The sequence below is a fragment of the Eleutherodactylus coqui genome, chromosome 1 (genome assembly GCF_035609145.1).
Source record: "Eleutherodactylus coqui strain aEleCoq1 chromosome 1, aEleCoq1.hap1, whole genome shotgun sequence".
NCBI classification, from domain to species: Eukaryota; Metazoa; Chordata; class Amphibia; order Anura; family Eleutherodactylidae; genus Eleutherodactylus; species Eleutherodactylus coqui.
In genome coordinates, this window is record NC_089837.1 from 436200175 (window position 1) to 436221359 (window position 21185).

At 44.1% G+C, this 21185-nt stretch overlaps 1 protein-coding gene across 1 annotated transcript in view; it reads right to left on the bottom strand.

Moving 5' to 3' along the window:
- Nucleotides 1–21185, bottom strand: part of XPO4 (exportin 4) — a 92239-nt gene that overhangs the window by 62980 nt on the left and 8074 nt on the right. The window contains exons 2-4 of the mRNA XM_066582176.1: nucleotides 12715–12820; nucleotides 7941–8082; nucleotides 7018–7156 (exon numbers count right to left, since the gene is read on the bottom strand). Coding sequence (XP_066438273.1) covers nucleotides 7018–7156; nucleotides 7941–8082; nucleotides 12715–12820 — 387 coding nt within the window. The remainder of the gene's footprint in view (nucleotides 1–7017; nucleotides 7157–7940; nucleotides 8083–12714; nucleotides 12821–21185) is intronic.

Below are 21185 nucleotides of genomic sequence, written 5' to 3' on the forward strand. Positions count from 1 at the left end.
CATTCGGGGATTCCAAATGAGGCCCCACCCCCTCTATGAGCTTGTAAGATGCCGTTTGGTTGCCATGGCATCCTGGGACCCTCTGAAGGCCCCCAGTGTGGATTGCCTACTAACCCATGCCTGTGGTATAGTTTCATAGACTGCCTGTCAAGAAGTGGTATAATGTAATACTATGGCATTATATTTTATGAACGGTCAAGCATCAAGTTCCCCGGGGGAACGAAAAAGAAAAGTACAAAAAAGTTTAATCATTTTTTTATTAAACATTCGGCATGACTGCATCTGTAAAGAATCAATCTGTCAGAGTAATGCATTATTTATCCCATACTATGAACATCCGAGAAAAGAAAAAAGTAGTACACAACGCCAGAATTACATTTCTTGGCCTCCCCGTCTCCAAGAAAAACATTTAATAAAAGGAGCAATTAGAGCGCCATATGTACTCCAAAACAATACTATTAGAAACTACAGGACGTCCCGCTAAAAAGGAGCGCTCACACAACTATACAGAAAAAAAAAACAAAAAAACCCTCTATATAAATTTGGCATTGTTGTAATTGAACTGACTCACAGAATAAAGTTATGTCATTTTTGAAGAAACAAACTCTTTTATTAGTGATTTTGGTGCCAGGAGATATTTAACCATTATCTGCAATATCATATGCATTTGTGTTTCCAGTTTCTATCAATTAACACAGGATATGTGACAACTACCGAATAAGAGCCAACCCCAGGTGAGGCAGCAGCCGAATCCTGAGACTTCATTAAAAAGGTGGCCTTGCAAGTAGATCTCGACATTCAAGTCTACGGGAGTTGAAACAGCACACCCCCCCCCCCCCCACAGGTTTTCAGCAATGCCGATTAATATTTATTATAGAGTAAAAAGCCATCCCGAGAGACGCGGCGGGTACAGCTGCTAAAGCCGAATGACGGAGCGTCTAGGGGAGTGCAGATGTTCCCAGCTGCCGGTACAAATGGTAGTTTTATCGTAGTACTCAGTCCGTGACATCCTTAGATCTGCGCATCAGCATTCTGGCTTCTGGGACTATTTGAATAGTATTTGCATGTCAACCGGAAAGAATGTGGATTGCACGCTGGGGTCATACGACACGCCTAAAAATATGAACCGTATACCAATGAAAGTTTCCAATGTGTTGGAAACTAATACTATATACGCCTCACTCTGCGGCCTGTAACACAAACCAGATAAATGCAACCGCCCCCTGCAAACTAGGGCAGTGCAGAATGCGTGTGACCATCAGAGGCATACTACAGGAGCCGAGAGGACATCACTTATTCATGAATCACTCCTAAAGCATCACAAGACCACATTACCCATCACATGGATCCACTTACAAACCAAAAGGGTCGGACCGCATTAGAAATTACAGTAAAGGTCTCATAATTCAACATTCGCTTGTGATGCCAACAGAGTAATTAAAGGGTAACGGTAGAGGGTCCCCAGTGGGTAGCCCCATCAGTCAGAAAGGAGAATACTTTGTTCTGGTGTGCTCTAGCCGCCCTTGTATTACAAAGCCAGCCCATTCATTGCAGCGGCTGCCATGTAACACTAGGCTAGTTGGCTACGGCTGTCCCCAGTAAAATGAGCCGTTTGCCAGGACTGCAGAGAGCTACATTTTGAATGGAACCACTTGATGGGCTGGCGCCTTTAAGGGCCCCCGAGCATGTGCCCTACAGCTTATAGGGAGCACAGTTACTGGTGCATAAGTAGCTCTTGAGTTAAAAGGTGTTGTCCAGATGTAAATTATTGATGGCCATCCTTAGGATATGCCACCAATAGATCAGCGAAGGGCCTACCCCCTCTGATGAGCTGTTCGTCAGGCCAATGCACTCATGCAAGGAGTAGATTCATGCAGGGAGCAGACAGCTCTGTTCCCATTGCAGCGGCTAGGCTTGGTACTGCAGGCTATTAACTTATTTTTTATCCTCGTTTTATTAATCATTTAATGAATTTGGTATACTGGTACATTCCATATATCATTGTAATTGAATCTATTGTCATAATACTAACAGTTCTTATTTGTTACTGAATATCATATGCAACTTCCACTGTCTGTTGCATGTATCTCATACACCATTGTAATAGAATATTTTCCAATTTCCAGATGATGAACAAACAATGAAGATACAGCTCTTTCTCATCCCTAGAATGTGTAAAACACACACACACACACACGGGGTTCAGCCGTGTGTAGCCACTTGTTCTCCCTGCACTGCTCTGAAGTTCTTTCATCAGGCAGGGTTTGCTGAAAGAGCTGTGTCTGACTGGCTGAGCACTCAGCCAATCACAGGCAGTGCTCAACTGTGATTCATTGAATGGCTGAGCGCTGCCTGTGATTGGCTGAGCGCTTAGCCAATCAGATACAGGTCTTTCAGATTTTAAATCACTGCCTGATGAAAAAACTTCAGAGCAGTGCAGGGAGAACAAGCTGCTACAGGTGGCTGAACCCCAGCAAGAGAGGAGAGGGGAGTATATATTTTTTTGTATTTTTTTTTTTACACATCCAGGGAAGGGCTTATATTTAAAGCCCTTCCCCGAAAATCACTGCAGGGGTTGCCGGCAGCCCATTGTATTCAATGGGCCCGCCAGCAGCAGCAGCGACGGCGGCCCCATCGATAGCAATGCGGCAATGTGGAAGCAGGCTCATAACAGTTTTTGCTGTTAAAATCAGAGCCAAAATTCAGCAGAGAGCCTGCTCACAAGTCTAGAAGCTTGCAAGCTGAGGCACTAGCAACCCAAGGCATCACTGTATACTGCAAAATTTGTCAAAAGTTTTAGCATTAAAAAAAGTGCATTTTTAAAACTGGGAAAAAAAGTCACAAATGCCAAAATGCAATAAATCAGCAGATTCTCTCTTCAGAAATAAGCAGTTTTGGTCAGTAATAGCAACAGTCAAAGAACAAGTGGGGTTAATATTCCCCTGTTCCAACTTACATACCATAGATGACATAACCTATTCCCTGACCCCTCTGTAATGAAGCCTGACCTTAAACAAGCTGGATCCTGGAAGGAGTCACACTACACCAGCCAAGCATTACACAGCATTATCCTGCAATATGGGGGGATTGCTGCATAGAGTCGAACTGGGGAAGCCAACGACACCCAGGATCTGCTAGTGGAAACAAAACCACACGCATGACTAGAACTTCTGTAACCATGTCCTGGAAGGAAAATGGCCCGCTCATACCATATCCCCACCTGCAAGCAAACCACAACATAAGCTTTTAAGTCCTAAGAATTATTCTGCCTGCGCCCATCAGTAAAGCATCCCGGCTCCACGTCCCCTCCTCCTCTCTACATGGAATGGTTATTCTGGGCTCAATTTTCCATGCTATCTAGAGCATGGATCACGAGCTTAAGCCGTTCCCCAACCGCCCTGCTAGTACATACCATGTACATTGTAAATGCAGAGGGTCCTCTGCTCAGGATCCCCATTTTGAGTTGGCAATACCCCTTAGAAAGCCGTCTGTTCGGTGTCCGACTGCCATCTCCACCACTACAATAGACATGCATGCTTGGCATAGACGAGTGTCCATGTGTTCTTAATAGGGAGGGTAAAATAAGTTACTACCAAAAACTTATGGCAGCAGCTTATCTCCAATTATTGTCATTCACTACATGATCACACATTCACTTTTTAAAAGGACATTGTATAATATTACAATTTTCCCTTTTAGTCCCTTGCCACCGCTTCCTCTGATAAAACCTTTTTGATGAGCGGGTCCCAAAGTCCAGCCATCATGGGGAAATGACAAGAGGACAGCAGATGCTGCATGTATTATAGCTATAGAAGGGACAATGGCTACTTGGGTCACAGGAGGATATCTAATGACTGGCATGTAATCGCTCAACACGAAAAAAGTTAACTACAGTGTGCCCACTGAATGAGGAATGGATGCCAACAGATCTCCCGATGAGCTGCACATTTTAGGACTTACCACCCTTCACACCAATCACTGTGCATTGTACACATCTCAGCACAAGACGATGGAGGTCTGAATTGTGCAAACCAGCTGTCAAACTTTTCTGGTACCGACAACTGAGGCAAACTTAACTCATTACATTGTGTATCTTGCTAATGTCAGACACAGAACTGAGACGAGGCTTATGCCCGTACGCCTGAAAACATTCAGTAGCTCTGCACACAGCAGTACTCCAAATCATGGATATGACTGCTTATTAACAGGACATATGTGCCACAGAACAAGAACTACAACATAAAGCGAAATACTGAGAACTGACAGCACAAAAAGACCACGTAGTCTGACTAGTCGGCACTCATACTTCCATTTTACTTCTTTTGGATGGATAAGAGGCTTACACCAGGCGGCGCAGTACATTTATTAGTTGATTTTCCAAACACGACTGCCGAAAGTTTCTTACAAGCATCTACTACTCTTTCAGTAAAAAAAGAAAAAAAATGTTACGTTTTGCGACATTTCTTCTCATCATCCCCTCAACTAATTTCAGATTGTGCCCCCTTGTTCTAGTGTTAAGCTTCCTAAATAAGACACTTCCCGCATAGAGAGATATATAAAGATTTCCATCATGTCTCCCTCTCTCTTCTTTCCTCCAGGCTTTAAGTCTTTCTGCCATTCCCCACCCCCACCCCCACCCCCACGGATGACCTATCCACTGCTCGGGACCCTGGTCCATCAGCTGATCATCCTGTCCACTGTCCAGTGCAGCAGGCTGGATGTTGTCATAAGTGGACAGAGGAGGAAGTGCCGGCACAAGCTACACTCCCATTGAAATCAACGGGAGAGCAGTGCTGCTACAGCCCTTCTTGCTTCTCTGCTGTTCAGGACATCACATCCAGTCCTATCCAGGAGAGGATCAGGAAGGGCTGCAGCAGCACTGCTCTTCCGTTGAGTTCAATGGGAGTGTAGCCTGTGCCGGCACTTCCTCCCCTGTCCACTTATTACAATATCTGTCCTATTGCAATGAACAGAGGGCCGGAAGATCAGCTGATTGATAAGGGTCCCGAGCATTGGACGCCCATCTATCAACTATTAATGGCCTATCCAGAGGATACGTCGTCAGTATACCTTTCACCATTCTTGTAGTCAGTTTTTGGACTTCTATTTTATCCGGGTTTTTTTTCAGGTTTAGGCCTCATGCACACGGGCAGATTTTTGCTACTGAATTTGGAGCAGGTGTCCGCCTCTGGGTTCCACCTCAAATATCCTTTATAGCATGCTATGGAAAAGTGATTTTTCATGCACACGAGCAGAAACCAATTGCTCCATTTTCCTGCAGTGTCCGCATGGATGGCTCCCACTAAAGTCAATGGAAGCGGTTTGACTCGTGGCCCGTGCGCAATTTCACAGGAAAAGCAGTTTAAAAAAATAATTATATATCTGTACTGCACATGTCCAACAGCGAATGGTGCAGATCATCCGCAACACTGAGAAGCAGGAGAATGACAGGCATGCAGGGTCACCGGCCGCGGTCATGGCCGGATTCCATAGCCGGAATCCAGAGGTACTGCATGTCCACAACTGAACACAGTGGGATCACAATCGCCCTCTTTCTACTGGTTATACCTCTAGGTATGCAGCAGAGCATACTTCTTACTTTCTTTGCTGTCCAACCACAGTGTGGACTCCTAAATCGTTCTCTTCAGAAGTCCTGGATAACACAGAACAGCCAATACGATACTCTTAAAGGGGTTGTCTCGCGAAAGCAAGTGGGGTTAAGTACTTCTGTATGGCCATATTAATGCACTTTGTAATATACATCGTGCATTAAATATGAGCCATACAGAAGTTATTCACTTACCTGCTCCGTTGCTGGCGTCCCCGTCTCCATGGCTCCGTCTAATTTCGGTGTCTTCTTGCTTTTTTAGACGCGCTTGCGCAGATGGGTCTTCTCCCTTCGGCTCGGCAGCAGTGGCGTTTTGGCTCCGCCCCCTTGTACGCGTCATCGCGTAGCTCCACCTCGTCACATGTGCCGATTTCAGCCTCCCGATTGGCTGGAATCGGCACGTGACGGGGCGGAGCTATGCGATGACGCGTACAAGAGGGCGGAGCCAAAACGCCACTGCTGCCGAGCCGAAGGGAGAAGACCCATCTGCGCAAGCGCGTCTAAAAAAGCAAGAAGACACCGAAATTAGACGGAGCCATGGAGACGGGGACGCCAGCAACGGAGCAGGTAGGTGAATAACTTCTGTATGGCTCATATTTAATGCACGATGTATATTACAAAGTGCATTAATATGGCCATACAGAAGTACTTAACCCCACTTGCTTTCGCGAGACAACCCCTTTAAGGATTTGCTCTCCCACGTGCATTATTTTGCATTTGGAAAGACTGAACTGCAGTTTAGATTGTTTTGACCTTTAATACAGTAAACCTAATTGTTCTCAATATTCAACACATCACCAGGACTATCAACCCTATAGTACACGTCTGGGTCATGAAAACAGACAAACCTTACCTATTAAATCCTCTATATCACTTACCAACATTTAATTTAAAAAAAAAAATAAAAAAAAATAAAAAAAACACGTTATTTAACCCTAGATCACTAAACAAATTTTCGAGTTACACTGTCACTACATATTAGTCTCACAGACTAACAAAATTAAACTTTAATACTTAAATCGAATCAATTAGTGAAAAAGTAACATAAAAACGGACATTTATTAAATTTCCTAAAAACTATCAAAGTAAATAAACTTATTCCTTGCAGTCATAGTAAACTGGAACAGTGTGTTCGCCACAAATGGCTTTGCTGCAGGAGCGGTAAGAGAACTTGGTCATCATGTGCTTCCGGGATGGACAAAATGCGCTAATTTTGTGATTTAGTTTGGCTGTGCTTGAGAAGTACTTGTCACAACGCTTTCAATGTTCAAAATATCTTTGATACTTGCCTTAATACACTTCCTCAAAGTGACAGTATCAGACAACCACGGCTCAGCAAGAGTATCTGTGAGACTAAGGTTTAGTGATCTAGAGTTAAAAACACAGCATTTCAGATATCAGCTACTTACTACTGTAGGGTTACCGCTGCTGATCAGTTGATTGACTTCATGGAAAATGCTCTTGCAGTCAATGGATTTATCTAAAGACCCTCTCTTTACTATGACCGCTACTGCCAGCAGGATCTGTTCTCGTACGTATTTCTGAAGGCTAAAAGAAAACAAAACAAACAAACAAAAAAAAGTTGGGCCATTTTCAGAAATGTAATAAGTAGTACAGGAAGAAAGTTTAGAAGGAACAAGTTATATAAAGGGGAAAATACAAAAAGGCGGGACAGTCGTATGACAAGAACTACTATGCAAACCATTAATCTTTTTCTGACAACCTTATACCTGTGTAAAGAAAATCATGATTGCAATGACAGGTCTTGTCATAGGGACACCGTTGCTCACATTACATGTACGGACTGTCATGACGCAAACCCTTTAAGTTACACAAAAGTAAAAAAAATTAAAAATTTAACAAAAAAAACAAAAACAAACACACCTTATAAAAGGTGAAGACTTTTCAAGAAGTTGTTACGGGCAGGGAGTAGGCTAATCTTTTATTCGCTGCCCTTAACTTTTTGAGAAGCCCCAGAAAACCCCTTTACCTTTCAAGCTCTCATTTATATTACATGTCCACTACCCGGGGGTCCTGGTACTCGCCTCACCTGGTGCGCTCTAAGTTTCTATAGTTTGCACAGGGTTAAACAAACCTCTAATACTAAAGTGTAAGTACGGTCCACATCTCTGCAGAATGCCTACATGTTTTTAGAAGTTTGCCAAAGCCATATAACCTAATGTAGTGTGCGCCCCCTACTGGCATAGAGTAAGGATGTGCAGCTACGAACAGAGTTTTTATGACATAATTTCACAAGCTCATCATTACAAAAGCGTTTCCGATCCCCTGTAAACAGAGCAGCTTGTGAATGTGCCGGCGACTCACTACTTACTTGGGCCTTTGTAAGACATAAGTTAGAAGGAATGTACGGAGTGACTCTATGCTACTTTTTTCCAACAGGATCCATTCTCTTACGACAGCTTCCATGATCGCCGTGGCAGCTTGAAAAAGTACGTAGTCCACTTTACTAGTTTCTGTGAGGGAAACAGATGTTCATACAGTTAGTATACAGTCTTGTTACTTCTGACAATCACTACTGATAAACCGTTCATCCAGAATAATTCATGTCTTTGGAACTCCTCAAAATAGCTGACAAACTTTCTCCACAGATTTCTACACTTTCTGTATTAAGGATGATTTACAACCACACGACAACACTTACAGGAAGGAGGATCTTTGGGAGAGTCACTTGTATCGGCTTAGTTTTCCTGTATTTCAAACGTATCAATGAGAAGTAAAGCAACTTTGCAATTAGTTTTAGTTACAAACTTTAATTTTGCATCAATAGTTCCTATGAAGACCCGTGTGTTTCCATGGTTACGGACCATAAACCAACCCTGTGTTATCTGATCTTGCAGTCAACACCATGTTGCTTATAAACATACATTTTGTCTTCTATAGCAGTTACAGCTATATGGAAGAGTTTTGCAAAGTTGCTGCATTTTACATGCATCTGCGTCGGTTGTAGATTTGTGATTTAACAAAAACTAAGGTTCTGTGTACGACAGCATCTAAGCACTAGTCACCATATATGTTGGGAAAAGCTCCTGGCACACAGGTCCAATGGCCCTTATTGATGAATATTGGCATATATTGGCATATATTGCGCCAATTTTTTTTAGAACTCAAGTCTTAAATTGTGCTAAATTTACAAAAAGTGGCACATGGAACAATTTACCCTACACTGAAAATAGCATATTTAATATTCATATAAAAATCAAGAAAAAAAAAAAAAAAAAAAAAAACACAAAGACATCCATGCTGCTTTAGGCCTCCTACCAACAGCAGAAATTTGCTGCGGAATCCGCAGCAAGTGCCGCCGATAGGATGCTATAGGAAAGCTATTCTTCCTGCACACTTGTGGAAACCAATTGCGATTTTTGCAAGTGGAGGAGAAAAAAAAAATTGCAGCATGCTCAATTTTCATGCAGATTTCGCGCAGACGGCTTCCATTGAAGTCAATGGAAGCAGTCCGATTCGCGGCCCTACCGCAATAGCATTGTGGAAAGGTCGCAGATTCCACGTCATCGAGAAGAGCAGTAGTTTAAAAAAAATATAAAAATGTACTGCGCATCTCCGACGGCGAGCCGTGCGGACCATCCGCAGTACAGATATAAACTGAAAGTATCAGGTACGCGCGGCACCTCTGAGGGGTTCTGCATGCGGAATCCGGCTCTACCGTGTTAGACATGAATCTTTGGGAAACGCATTCATAAATATGGGCAAATGCATTCACAGAGTTGTATTCACTTAAGAGCCAAAAGCATGGCCTCCCTCAGGGTAGTATACAACAGGAAAATGCAGCATAGACCTCTTAAAAAAACAAAACCCTGTGCAGCAAATGTTCTTTCCAGTGGCAGAGTGACATGTCAACGTACATCTATACAATAACACTGTATTGAAGTCTATTGAAATCAATGGGAGCTGTGCCTGCAGCTACAAGCACTGGCCATCACATAGGGGTCGGAGCAGCAGCTTCTGCTGTGACCACAGAGTATACTGGCACTGTCAGCATCCACCCAATCAGCTGATTGGCTGAGACCCGCTGTTCGGGCCTTGGCCAATCAACTGCTGAGGACTTTTCTTGATACGTCATTAATAGTATTTGGGTGGAAAATCCCTTTAACGTGACCCTTCAGAAGGTCTTAAAAATGTGTCTGTAGTGGTTTACAAGCATCATTACACTGGTGTCTTGCAGCAATGACTTGCACTCCAGTTTTCCTTATACTATTCTTATAAAATAACTTTAAGGGCCACTCTGGCGAAAACTCATTTTTCCACACCTGCCCCCCCCCCCCTCACCTGAATACCTGTCACACTCTGGACGTGTACCCTGTATATTGCAGTCCTTTTCATGCAGTACAGCCTCTTGTCTGATGCTTATCAGGTACCATCTAGATGGTGAAATTTTTGCTTTCACATCAGTCCCATGATCCATCAGCACAGCATCGCCTAGAGCAGTGTTCCCCAACTCCAGTCCTCAGGGACCCCCAACAGGTCATGTTTTCAGGATTTCCTCAGTATTGCACAGGTGATGTAATTATTGTCGGTGCCTCAGACATTACCACAGGTGTTCTTACCATAGGATATCCTGAAAACATGGCCTGTTGGTGGTCCCTGAGGACTGGAGTTGGGGAGCTCTGGCCTAGAGGCCATACCATTTCTGGCTGGTTGGTGGGTGGGAGAGTTTAATTTTCATTACCTTCTATATGCATGTAAATAAGTTACAGGCTGTAAGTATACAGTCAGGAGGATGAGCTGTAATCTCCTCTATTATAACTGTGACAGGAGTTGAGTGATCATCATCAGTAACTGACAAGAGTGTCTGTATCCCCCTCTAAGCATTTTCTGTGGTAAGGTCCATGTAATACCGTAGCATCATATATAAACGGACTAGAAACTGAGCACATAAACCTAAGTAAATCAGAGCTGGTCAGAATGCAGATCACATGACCATCTGTGGAGAAGGCGGCCAAGAGTCTCCAGTAGAAATAACTAAGCAAAACACTAGCCAATTATATATACCGCGGAGCTAGTTACATAATGAATGAAAACAAAATTTCACCAGAGTGGCCCTTTACAGGGATTTCCTATCTGAAACATTAAAAAAGGTGGGTTTTTTTTGTTATTTTTTTAATGTAGTCTGTGCCTTATTTTGATGTATTGCGAATGTTAATATTTGTGTTCCCCGAGCGGGCGCAATGTGGGTATCTGAAACCCATATGCAGTGTTAATTGCATATGGACTGCGGGTCAGATAGCCATCATTGAAGTCAATGGAGGCAGTCCAGGCGAAGACCGTGGCAAAATAAAGCATGCTGCGAATTTTCTTGTGCTCGTGGAATACGCAATTTGTATCCGCGAGTGTGAGAAAAAAGTGAATTTACATGCTTTTCATTTTGCTGCAGACGCCCATCGTGAATTCCACAAGTGGAATCTGCCCGTGTGATCCGGGCCTAAGTCAGCTAATGTGATCTTTGTTAGTTTTGCCTTTATCTGAAACTCTTGGCCTCTTTCTGCTCAGGCGGTCACGTGAGCTCATTCTGACCAGCTCAGATTTACTTGGGTTTGTTAGTTTAGTTTCAAGTCAGCATATCATCTGTGTGATGGACCCTACTGAAGGAACTGCTTAAAGCGGGACGCAGACATTTTTAATCAGCGTTCCTGAGGATCACACACCTCATCATACATTATAATAGAGGAGATCACAGCTCATCCTTCCGACTGTATACTTATGGTCTATAGTTTATTTAAGCGAATACAAAGTGTAATGTCAGTGTTTTCCCTGCAGCAGAGCTGGTACAGTATCTACTGTAGCTTCCCATGTAATGCTGTGCTAATGCAACATGGGATTAATCTGACAGCAAAAAAAATCTCAAGTTTTAGTTGGTGCCTGATAAGCATCAGACAGGAGGTTGCACTGCATGGAAGTGAATGCAATATACAAAGTGCATTCAAATTCTACGGTCTCCTAATGTTTTTCTCTGGGAAAAGGGGAAGATAGAAACAAGGGACACCTTTTAGAAGATGTGAGCATTCTTTGGAGATGATCCCCCATGACAGCGGCTGGAGTTAGGAGTGCTTTCAATACTTAAAGTGAACAGCGTGTAATCATCCATTTGTTTTACTTGTTGAGCGAGACATGTGGTGAATATGTCATAAATGTGAAAAATAGTGTGCTCATGGGTGCAACAGATAAAAAGCGTCCGAATGTCCTGTGAAAGAGAACCAACAGATCCTCGTTGGCTCTGCATCAGCTGCTTTGACATGTTTTGAGCAAGTGGTTATGGAGGATCACCAAATAACTGTGAAGTGATGGCCTGCAAATTCAGCATTTCCATACACCATCCTGCGTGTAGACCTGAAGACGCGGAAAGTTTCCCTTCAGGTGGGTGCCGCAAATGTTGACCAACGATCACAAGGCTGGATGAGTTGCAATGTACCAGGCGATCTTGACATGTGATGACGGCATGAACAATGCCTTCATTCCGTAAATTGTCACAACAGTTGAGCTATGGATGCAGTTTTTCAGGACGCTCTGTGGTTGCACATTCTCCAGTTGTACCGTTCTTCTGTTAGCAATTTTCCAGTGTACAAAACAGACTCCTAAGGACGCAGTGGCCATAAAATTAAGCCATTGAAGTTGTCAAAAAAGCATGTACGGAGAGTATGTTGAAAAGTGTCAACACTTTCACCTTTCTGGGGGGTTTTTTAGAGCAAAAAATTTGGAGTCCTAAGAACGTGGATACACCTTGTACACAGGAGCCATCCAGAGAGTGACAAGCAATCAGATCAGGGAGGGCGGGGATGAAAAAAAATGCCTTTTTCACCAGAGTGGCCATTTTAACAGAGCTTTATAACGACCATTAGACTGTCTGCCAAAAAGAAGTTGCAGCGAATAAAAAAAAAAAAAAAAATTTCAAAAACCAAAAGCATGCCATTTTTAAAAATGGGCGTCACTGCCAGACATTTAGGCCGGGCTCACATGACTGTATGGTAAAGCACTTCTTTTACCTTTCTTTTATCTTGTTTTTACCTCATTTTAAAGCAGTTCTTGTCCACATTTCCTTCAAAGATAAAGAAAGATTAAGCTCAACTCAAACTCACCTAATATGTGTTTGCATACAGCAAAGGGCGACTTTGATTTTCTAAAGGAGAGGAATATGTGTTCTGCGTGCTGCCGTTGTTCATTGTTGACCATGGATGGCGGGGCCTGCGAGAGCAGAAAACAAACATTATCAGCAAGCAAAACAGTGAAGTGTATTTAACTTTTCAAAATTACCTGCCAGGTGTGCATGAGAAATAATACTATTAATGGCCGTTCTAGGACTTGTACGCTGTATCCAAAGCTGCACGGCTGGGGGACTGGATGCACTGAAGAGAAAACCCATAGGCTTGCACCTCTCAAAAGCATAGCGCTTTAGGTTTGATTTTTACTGATAAGACAGCGCCATCTAGGGGACAAATACCATCATTACACCAAAACTATAACTGAGCCAACATCAAGACTGTTAGCTTCAGTTTGGAAGCTGAGGATTGCAAAATACACTCCATCAAAATATAAAACAACAACAACAAAAAAAAGACACACAGAACATTCACTTAGAAGTTGTCAGAATCAAGTGATTAAACTTTCTGCGTGCAATTGTAACGTTGATATAATTACAATATCAAAAAGTATAATTTATTGCCGAAGCCACAATGGCATGGTTATAACGCAGCCGCATGGTTGTGTTATCAACTAAACACAGCGTTCATAACACAGCCATGTGCCGTCCCAAACCCGGAAAAATGGGGAGGAGTGAAGACAAACATGAAGACCTACTACACTATATACCACCAGCATATTCCTCGAAAACACGTCTGAAGAGACGGTGCTGGAAGGCCACCCCACCTGGGCTGGAAAACCCCTACAATGTTCCAGCAGTCGAGCAACAGCATGTTGGAATTTGTAGCAGACAGGGAAAACCATCCTGATGGCGGCCTGCTGATGTGGCACATAGCGAAAGATCGCCCACGCTTTACTAGAATGTATAAAAATTGGAACATGGACCATACGTGGAATAAATATAGCATTTCATTCTTTTTAATGTCCAATTTGCCAATGAATATCAACCTTCTGGAGATCAGTGAACTTCACTAGACTGGGAACTGATACTTTACCAGAAGTGAATAACGTCTGAAGGAATGGTGTTGTCTTCATAGTGAACAAAAATATTAGAAAAGCTGTCCAAGATTTCCGTGCCATAAGCGACAGGATCACGACCGTCCATATCAGTGGAAAACCTCGCGCCATATCTGTAATACAAATATATGCCCCGACCACTAACACGGATGAACAAGTCGAAAGTGTTATGCCCATGTCCAAGAATCCTTGCAACAAGTCCCAAAAAATTGGACACCGTTTACATCAGCGATTTCAATCCAAACTTCCCACCGAAGGGAAAAAAAAAAAAAAAAAAAGTATAGGGAAATTTGACTTAGGAGAAAGAAATGCTGGTAACCAACTTTTCCAATTTTGCCAAGAAAACAGATTAGCGATTATAAACACATTGTTCGCACAACCAGAACGCCACTAGTACACCGGGCCGTCTCCTAACAGAGTTCACCGCAAGCAGATGAATTACAGTTCAGGTCTAGCAGCAAAAACGTTCCCAAGCGCAGACTGTGGTCCCGACCGCTAACTGCTTGTTGTCAAAGATCAAACTAGGTTTCTGAAGTCGCAGAAAAACAGCAGCACCAATGAAGTTAAATACGGAACATGGCGGGAATCTACAGAATACCTGTTCACAAACATCCGCAGAAACCATCAACCGCAAACAGAAGAAACTAACAGAAATAGAACCCGATATCGTGGAGGATGACGATGATTGGGCAGTGAACCAGCGACCACATCGGCAAGCCCCTGGAATCTATTGCCTACCTGCTTAAGCCCTGCCAGTCCAGATGCCAACAGCACTGTCGCATGATTTGGGAAGCAAAATCGTGGCCAAAAATTGGGCAAGGTCAGTTTTCGTGCTGCTTCACAAAAAAGGCCACCCGATAGGATACTCAAAATACGGCACAATATCCCCAATACTGCATGCAAGCAAAATCCCACTGAAGATTATACAATAATGCATGACGGCAATAGTGGAATGGGAACTTCCTGACGCACAAGACGGTTTTCGCAAGGAAAGAGGAACAAGAGACCAAATTGCAAATCTCCAATGGATAATGGAAAAGGCCCGGGAATACCAGAAGGTGTACATATGCTTTATCGATTACAACAAAGCCTTTGATTGTATTGACCATGGCAAGCTGTGGCCATGCTGATGATAAATGGGAGTCCCGGGACATCTGGGGGGCAACTCATTCAGTCGTTATATGGGAACCAAGAGGCTACAGTCAGGACCTCCAACAATAATATAGAATGGGTCTAAATTGGGAAAGGCGCACGCCAAAGCAGCACCTTATCCCTTACATTGTATAGCCTGTATGCAGAGGCGATCTTGAGGCAAGAGTGGTGGAAAAACCATCAACAATCCCAAATATGCCGATGATACAACTTTGCTGGCAGAAAGATCTTGAACAACCAATTCTAAAGGTTAAAAGGAGAAAGTAAAAAAGCAGGCGTATACTTGAATATCAAGAAAGCCAAGATGACTACAGCTGGTAACAATACAGGAAAATTTTTTTTTTTTTTAAAACTATGAAGAAAGCAAAGCAGTTCAAGACTTCATCTCCCTCGGATCAAAAATCGACTGCAACAGAACCTGAAATCAAATGATGAATCGTGCTAGCTCGCAGCGCAAATGTAAAGTGTGGATAGGATTTTTAACTTTTATTTTCTTTTTTTACAACACGGGCAATATTTTCTATGGAAGCAGTAAAAAGACAAAAACAAAAAAAAATTGCCTTCACATGCCATGTGAGTGTGATCCATTTTAAAGCATTCTGCTATTGGAACCACATGATTTTTCATGCACGTGAAAAATGGATGCAAATAGTGCATTACTACAAAGAGGCATCGCACACGCTTGAATATTGCAGTCAAACAGCAGGTAAGGCGGTCAGGTTACCCACTGACCTACGTCGCATTTGCTCGGGTGAACATATCCCGAGGGTACTTGTACACAAGCCCAGAACCAGCCTGTCATACAGAGCGTCAATCAGTGCTTCTTCACGGTCATTCCCGCACAGCAGAGGATTACCTATATGGGATAAACTATAGTTATTAGTCGCCCCCATACAGACTGCATGCATCAGACGTACATCTCCTAGCTTACACAGGGAGGTGTGCAGCTGACCCGCTAGGATTTAATGTCCATATAAGAGACCCAATCCACTGATGGACAAGCATTCAGTCGTGGGCATATTTACCTGATCCAATGATCGGGCAAACGTTTTGGGTGAACGTTCTTTCCCAGCCATCAGATTAGTAACTGGCCTTGCAATCCGAGAAACCGTACAGCTGGTTATATAAACAGAGAATATCCTCCGACAGGACAAACATCCTGGTAACCGTTTTTTCCGGGAAGTTTGTCATTAAATATTGTTCCAGGTATCTACAGCGATAATCTGCCATGAAAGAAGCGAAGTGACCCAGACCTTTGGAGCAGTCACTAGAGTCAAACACTCAGCCCTGAAATATCTCCGTTGCCATTCATGATTTGTTTTTCAAGGAACTGCTTTCTATGTAACTCCTGGATCGGCCGCCATCGTGGTGAGGGATCCACTGTGGATCACAGATGAGATCGCCAGCAGGAGACTCCCGACCTCCTTACATTCATCCCGCTGTTAAAGATCTGCACCAAAACCCACAATGAGATTTCATTGTTTTGAGCCAGAATTTAGCAACGGATTTCACTCGATGCAATGAACTCAAATCTGCAGAGAAAATCTGTGACCTTTCTAACAGATCGGGCATGCCAAGGATTGGAAGACCCGCAGAGCACGGAAAATTCATTGCAGATCTTTTTTCCAGCTGAGAATGGGGGTCTGTTAGAGACTACATTCACCAACATCGTACTGTACTTTACTGCAAAACTTCCCAAACAAGTTGGCGTAGTGTGAAAGCTGCCCAAGAGCACAGGTACTTTTAGTTCAGCCCCCCCTCCCCCCTCTTGTTGATACAGAGGAAGGCAAAAAAAAAAAAAACTGAGTCAGAAACCAATCTACCCTTATTCTGGAGCGGAAAAAATTCTTTCCCAACTGTCTATATCCTGCAATGTTGCAGCGCTCTGAAAAGACGTTTAGCTCCCTTTTAAACTCCTATTGATTTTGCCATCACCACGTCCTCAGGCAGAGTTTCGGTCTCACTGCTCGTCTGTGTTGGTGATGAAACCTGCTTTCTTCTAGACGTAGCGGATGCCCTCTTGTTACCGTCGCAGTCCTGGGTATAAACAGATCATGGGAGAGATCCTTGTATTGTCCCCTAATGTATTTATACATGTTTTTTGATCGCCCCTCAGCCGTCTTTTTTCCCAAGAGTGAATAATCCTAACTTTGATAGCCTAAAGGCCCAATTACACCAGCCGATGATGGCAAAAAATAACTAATCAGCGATCGTTTTAGCGATAATCAGTGTGTCTAAGCGTGCGCTTTTCGGGCACTGCTAGCTGATCGTTAAATTCAGTCCAACCTAAAAATCGTTCAGACTTATAAGCAGCTCTCCACAGGTATCAGAAGACGGCGGTCGAGACCGGGGACAGCAACATAGGGGCCACGTGCTGACATGGGAGGGGAGAGGACAATACAGGGAAGCTGTGAGTGCCTCAGCTACAGGCCACAGTGAGACAGCATAGATGGCACACTCCCAGGTGACCTGGAAGGCGCGAGACTACAGCACGGGGTTCACATGCCTTGCAGAGGGAAAAATCCATAGAGAACATACAGACTGACCATCAGCCAATCGGAAGCTAGGCCGGGGGTGACAGGAGGTGTCAACTTCAGCCAAGGCCGGTCAGCCCCTAGCTTCTGGTGTCGACAAGATACAGCAGTACCGGCTCTGTCATTAGCACTGTTGTCTTGTTGGTGTTCTAGGTTCAAATCTGTCTGATGGCAACATTTGGATGGTGTTTTTATGTCCTCTGGGGGGGGGGGGGGGGTTATGCTTCCTGTTTTCTTCCTCTGGAGCAAAGAGCAGAGGTGTCTTGAGTCATTTGTTAGCACTGCTGCTTTTAAGAGATAGAGAGATGGTTCAAATCTGACCTCGGCCAACATCTGGATGAGCTTTTCAAATACCTTAATGGTATTTGAACCTAGGACCCCGACTCTGAATGGCAAGTGTGCCAGCAACTGAGCCACATTAATAGAAGAAAAACACACACACAAAATTTGTTTTTTTTTTTGTAAAATGATTTTCAGTCGATTTGTGCTTAAAATTCAGATTGTGATAATCCGCTTGATTTTATTGTCAACCATGACAAGCAACACTTAAGGGCCTTTTTACTCGGGCTGAGAAATCGTTCAGTCCAAATGCACCAACAGAATGATGATCGACTGCCTGCTTATTGTGAATGGAAGTGGGAAAGCTGCAACAATCGCCAGAATGATCCCCGCCCCGCTCCGCCTCCATTCACTAGCAATGATTGTTTCTGTATAACGGCTCAGGAACGATCATTGCTGATCATCTGCGCCCAACAGGTCATCTAGTGTAAGAGCAGCCTTAGGCCTCATGTCCACGGGCACGCATGGATTCCCAGTGCAGGATCCCGCAGCGGATTCCACCTCTGCCCGCAGCCATGAGGGCAAAAAAAACATTTTCTTACCTGTCCGGATGCGCGCGGGTCTTCTCCTTCACGTTCAGATCATCTTTCTTCTGCGCGGCAGATGCGTCCAGGCGTGCCACGCATGTGTGCCGTGCTTGTTCTTTTAATCTGTTTTCCTGCAGATCCGTGGCACGGTCGCAGTGTCAGCTGCAGATCGGACGGCTTCCATTGAATTCAATGGAAGCCGTCGGCACGGAAAACCGCACAAAATAGTGCAGGCTGCATTTTTTTCCCGCGCATGCGATCTGTACGCCAGGGAAAGTTGACATCTGCAGGTATTTAATTACCTGCCGATGCCCAATGAATGCCTATGGCCATATTGAACTGCGGATCATCCACGTGGATTCCACAATTCAATTTTGCCCGTGGACATGAGGCCTTAGGCACAAATTTCAAAGTAACCTGGGCAGGGGTTACACCGATCTGCATCAGGACGGTACACGGTAGGCATGAGAATGGAGCGTCACATATAGCCCACGAATGATGTCGTACAATCCTTGAAATGGCTTCATGCAATTTCAGAACTGGCGTTTGTTATCTCTACAGTAGCATATTACTAACTGCAGCTGTCATAACCATCATTAACTACAATGGAATCAAGAGGATCGGTGTAGTGGGCGGGGCTTAGAGGTCAGGAGGTGCAGGAGAATACCGCACTGTCCGAGATGAAGCCAAGAGGACTCTGGGAAATGAAGTAGCACTGGAAGTCTGAACAGGGTGTAAACAATGCAGTGGAAGCCACAGAAAGAGGAGTAGAAAAATCAAGAGCAAATCTAATGGAGGGACTAAAGGCCCATTTAGACAACGATTAGCGCTCAAATTTGCTCAAAAGCTGTCTTTTGAGCAATAATCGTTGTGTGTAACGGCACTGACATCATGCAGTTTTCCCTAAGCCGTCGCCGAGTTGTCTGTCAGCGTGCTGAGGATGAGCCTCATCAGGGATTCACAGCAGGATACAGCTGATACTATTGTTTCAGCTGTATACTGCTCCCTGATCACAGGATGGGTATGAAGAACAGAGCAGTCCAGCTGTATAACAGCCAGACGCTCCGTGCAGAAAACAGCTGGATGGAAAAGGCAAGCGGGAGCACCACGCTTATCTTCTGCATCCTCCGCTTGGAGCGCTCGGTTATATAACAGCCGGGCGCTCCGTGCAGAAAACAGCTGGATGGAAAAGGCAAGCGGGAGCACCCCATTTGTCTTCTGCATCCTCCGCTCCGAGCGCTCGGCTGTATAACAGCCGGGCGCTCGGAGCAGGGAACAGCTGGATACAGAACACAAGCGGGAACACCTCACTTGTCTTCTGAATCCTCCGCTTACAGCGCAAGGTGATCGCTCATCTTGGGCTGCAAATGACAACGATTATCACTCAAAAGTTGCTTGAGTGACATCTTTTGAGCGATAATCATTGTGTCTAAATGGGCCTGAAGACCCCATTTACACTGATAGATGATCACTCAAAAATTGCTCGAGTGACAGTTCTGAGCGATCATCTTTGCATAGTCTATAGTAGCTAAGTAGCTACTAAAGAGCTATGCAGGCGGAGCGGGACACCGCCACTATCGCTCAGCGAACAATACAGCTGTTCTGCATAAGCAAACAGCTGTATTGTTCTCCACGCTTACAGCTCGATGTCCGTGCATTAAGACGCCACAGTTATCGCTCAAAAGACAGCTTTGAGCGAATTTTGAGAGAGAAGCGTTGTGTTTAAATGGGCCTTCATAGTATTGTGTGAATGACCATTTTGATATTTGACTTTGGCCTCAGATGACCCCTTTAACACAATCATATGTACTATGGTTGTGAAAACGGAACCCAATTCCCGTTGTGTGCAAACAACTATATGGTAGACACAGAGCCACTACCACAGAATTATAAGCACCCCATGTGCTGCCATACGGAGCCCTACAATTCTGGAGAATACCTCCATAATATGGTGTTCAGTGGAACATTGCATGATGCATACAGAATACAAAGTATAGCAAGACCCCCTAAACAACTGTGAGCACTATATGGTGACTCCATACAAATTGGTGCTTGTACACACCCTAATAAGACCATCTGCTGGGCCCCAAAGGGTCCTATTCACAGGCTGCAGTTCAAACCCCCTGACAGGGACAAACTCTTATGGTCTATAAACATACCCAAAGGGGAAAAAAATTACTAAACACTAGTGATTTTACACCAAATTTATCAAGAGGGTTGCATGTCTTAATAAATTTTGTGCATCTTTGGCCAGTATATGGGCTATTAATGGAAACCTAGGCCAAATTCCAACATGTTATAATAGCTCTATTAGGCTTTGGTGGCCACTTGAGAATGTCCCTATATATTCTGACACTGCACCCCAGTACGGCATGCTGATTAAGGCCTCCCTCTCATAGGCGTTTGCAGAAACACACCCTTTTTAATGCTGCACAACTGCAGCTTCAGCAGCGCTGGCATGCGTTATGCCAGGGTTTTGACTGCGTTTTCAGCGCAGCTGAAAAGACAGCCAAGGAAGCTGGGGAAAAAATAAATAAAGCATTACTCACCTAGCAGGTGCCGTCCGGGTCCCTGCCGCTGATCTCTGGCGCTGATCCAGCAAGAGATTGCTGTGATTGGTGCCAGTGCCGAGAACCAATCACAGACATTCATTGACTGGCTCGGCTGGCCCTGATTTGCTGCAACCAGCGGCGAGAACCAGTCACAGTAATCTCTTGCTGAAGACGGGGTATTCAAACCTCGCTACCAACAATAGATGATTTGTTAGTGCAAGGAAAGCGTGGAGCAGCGCCAGGGACCCGGACGGCACCTGCTAGACGAGTACTGCTTTTTTCCCTGATC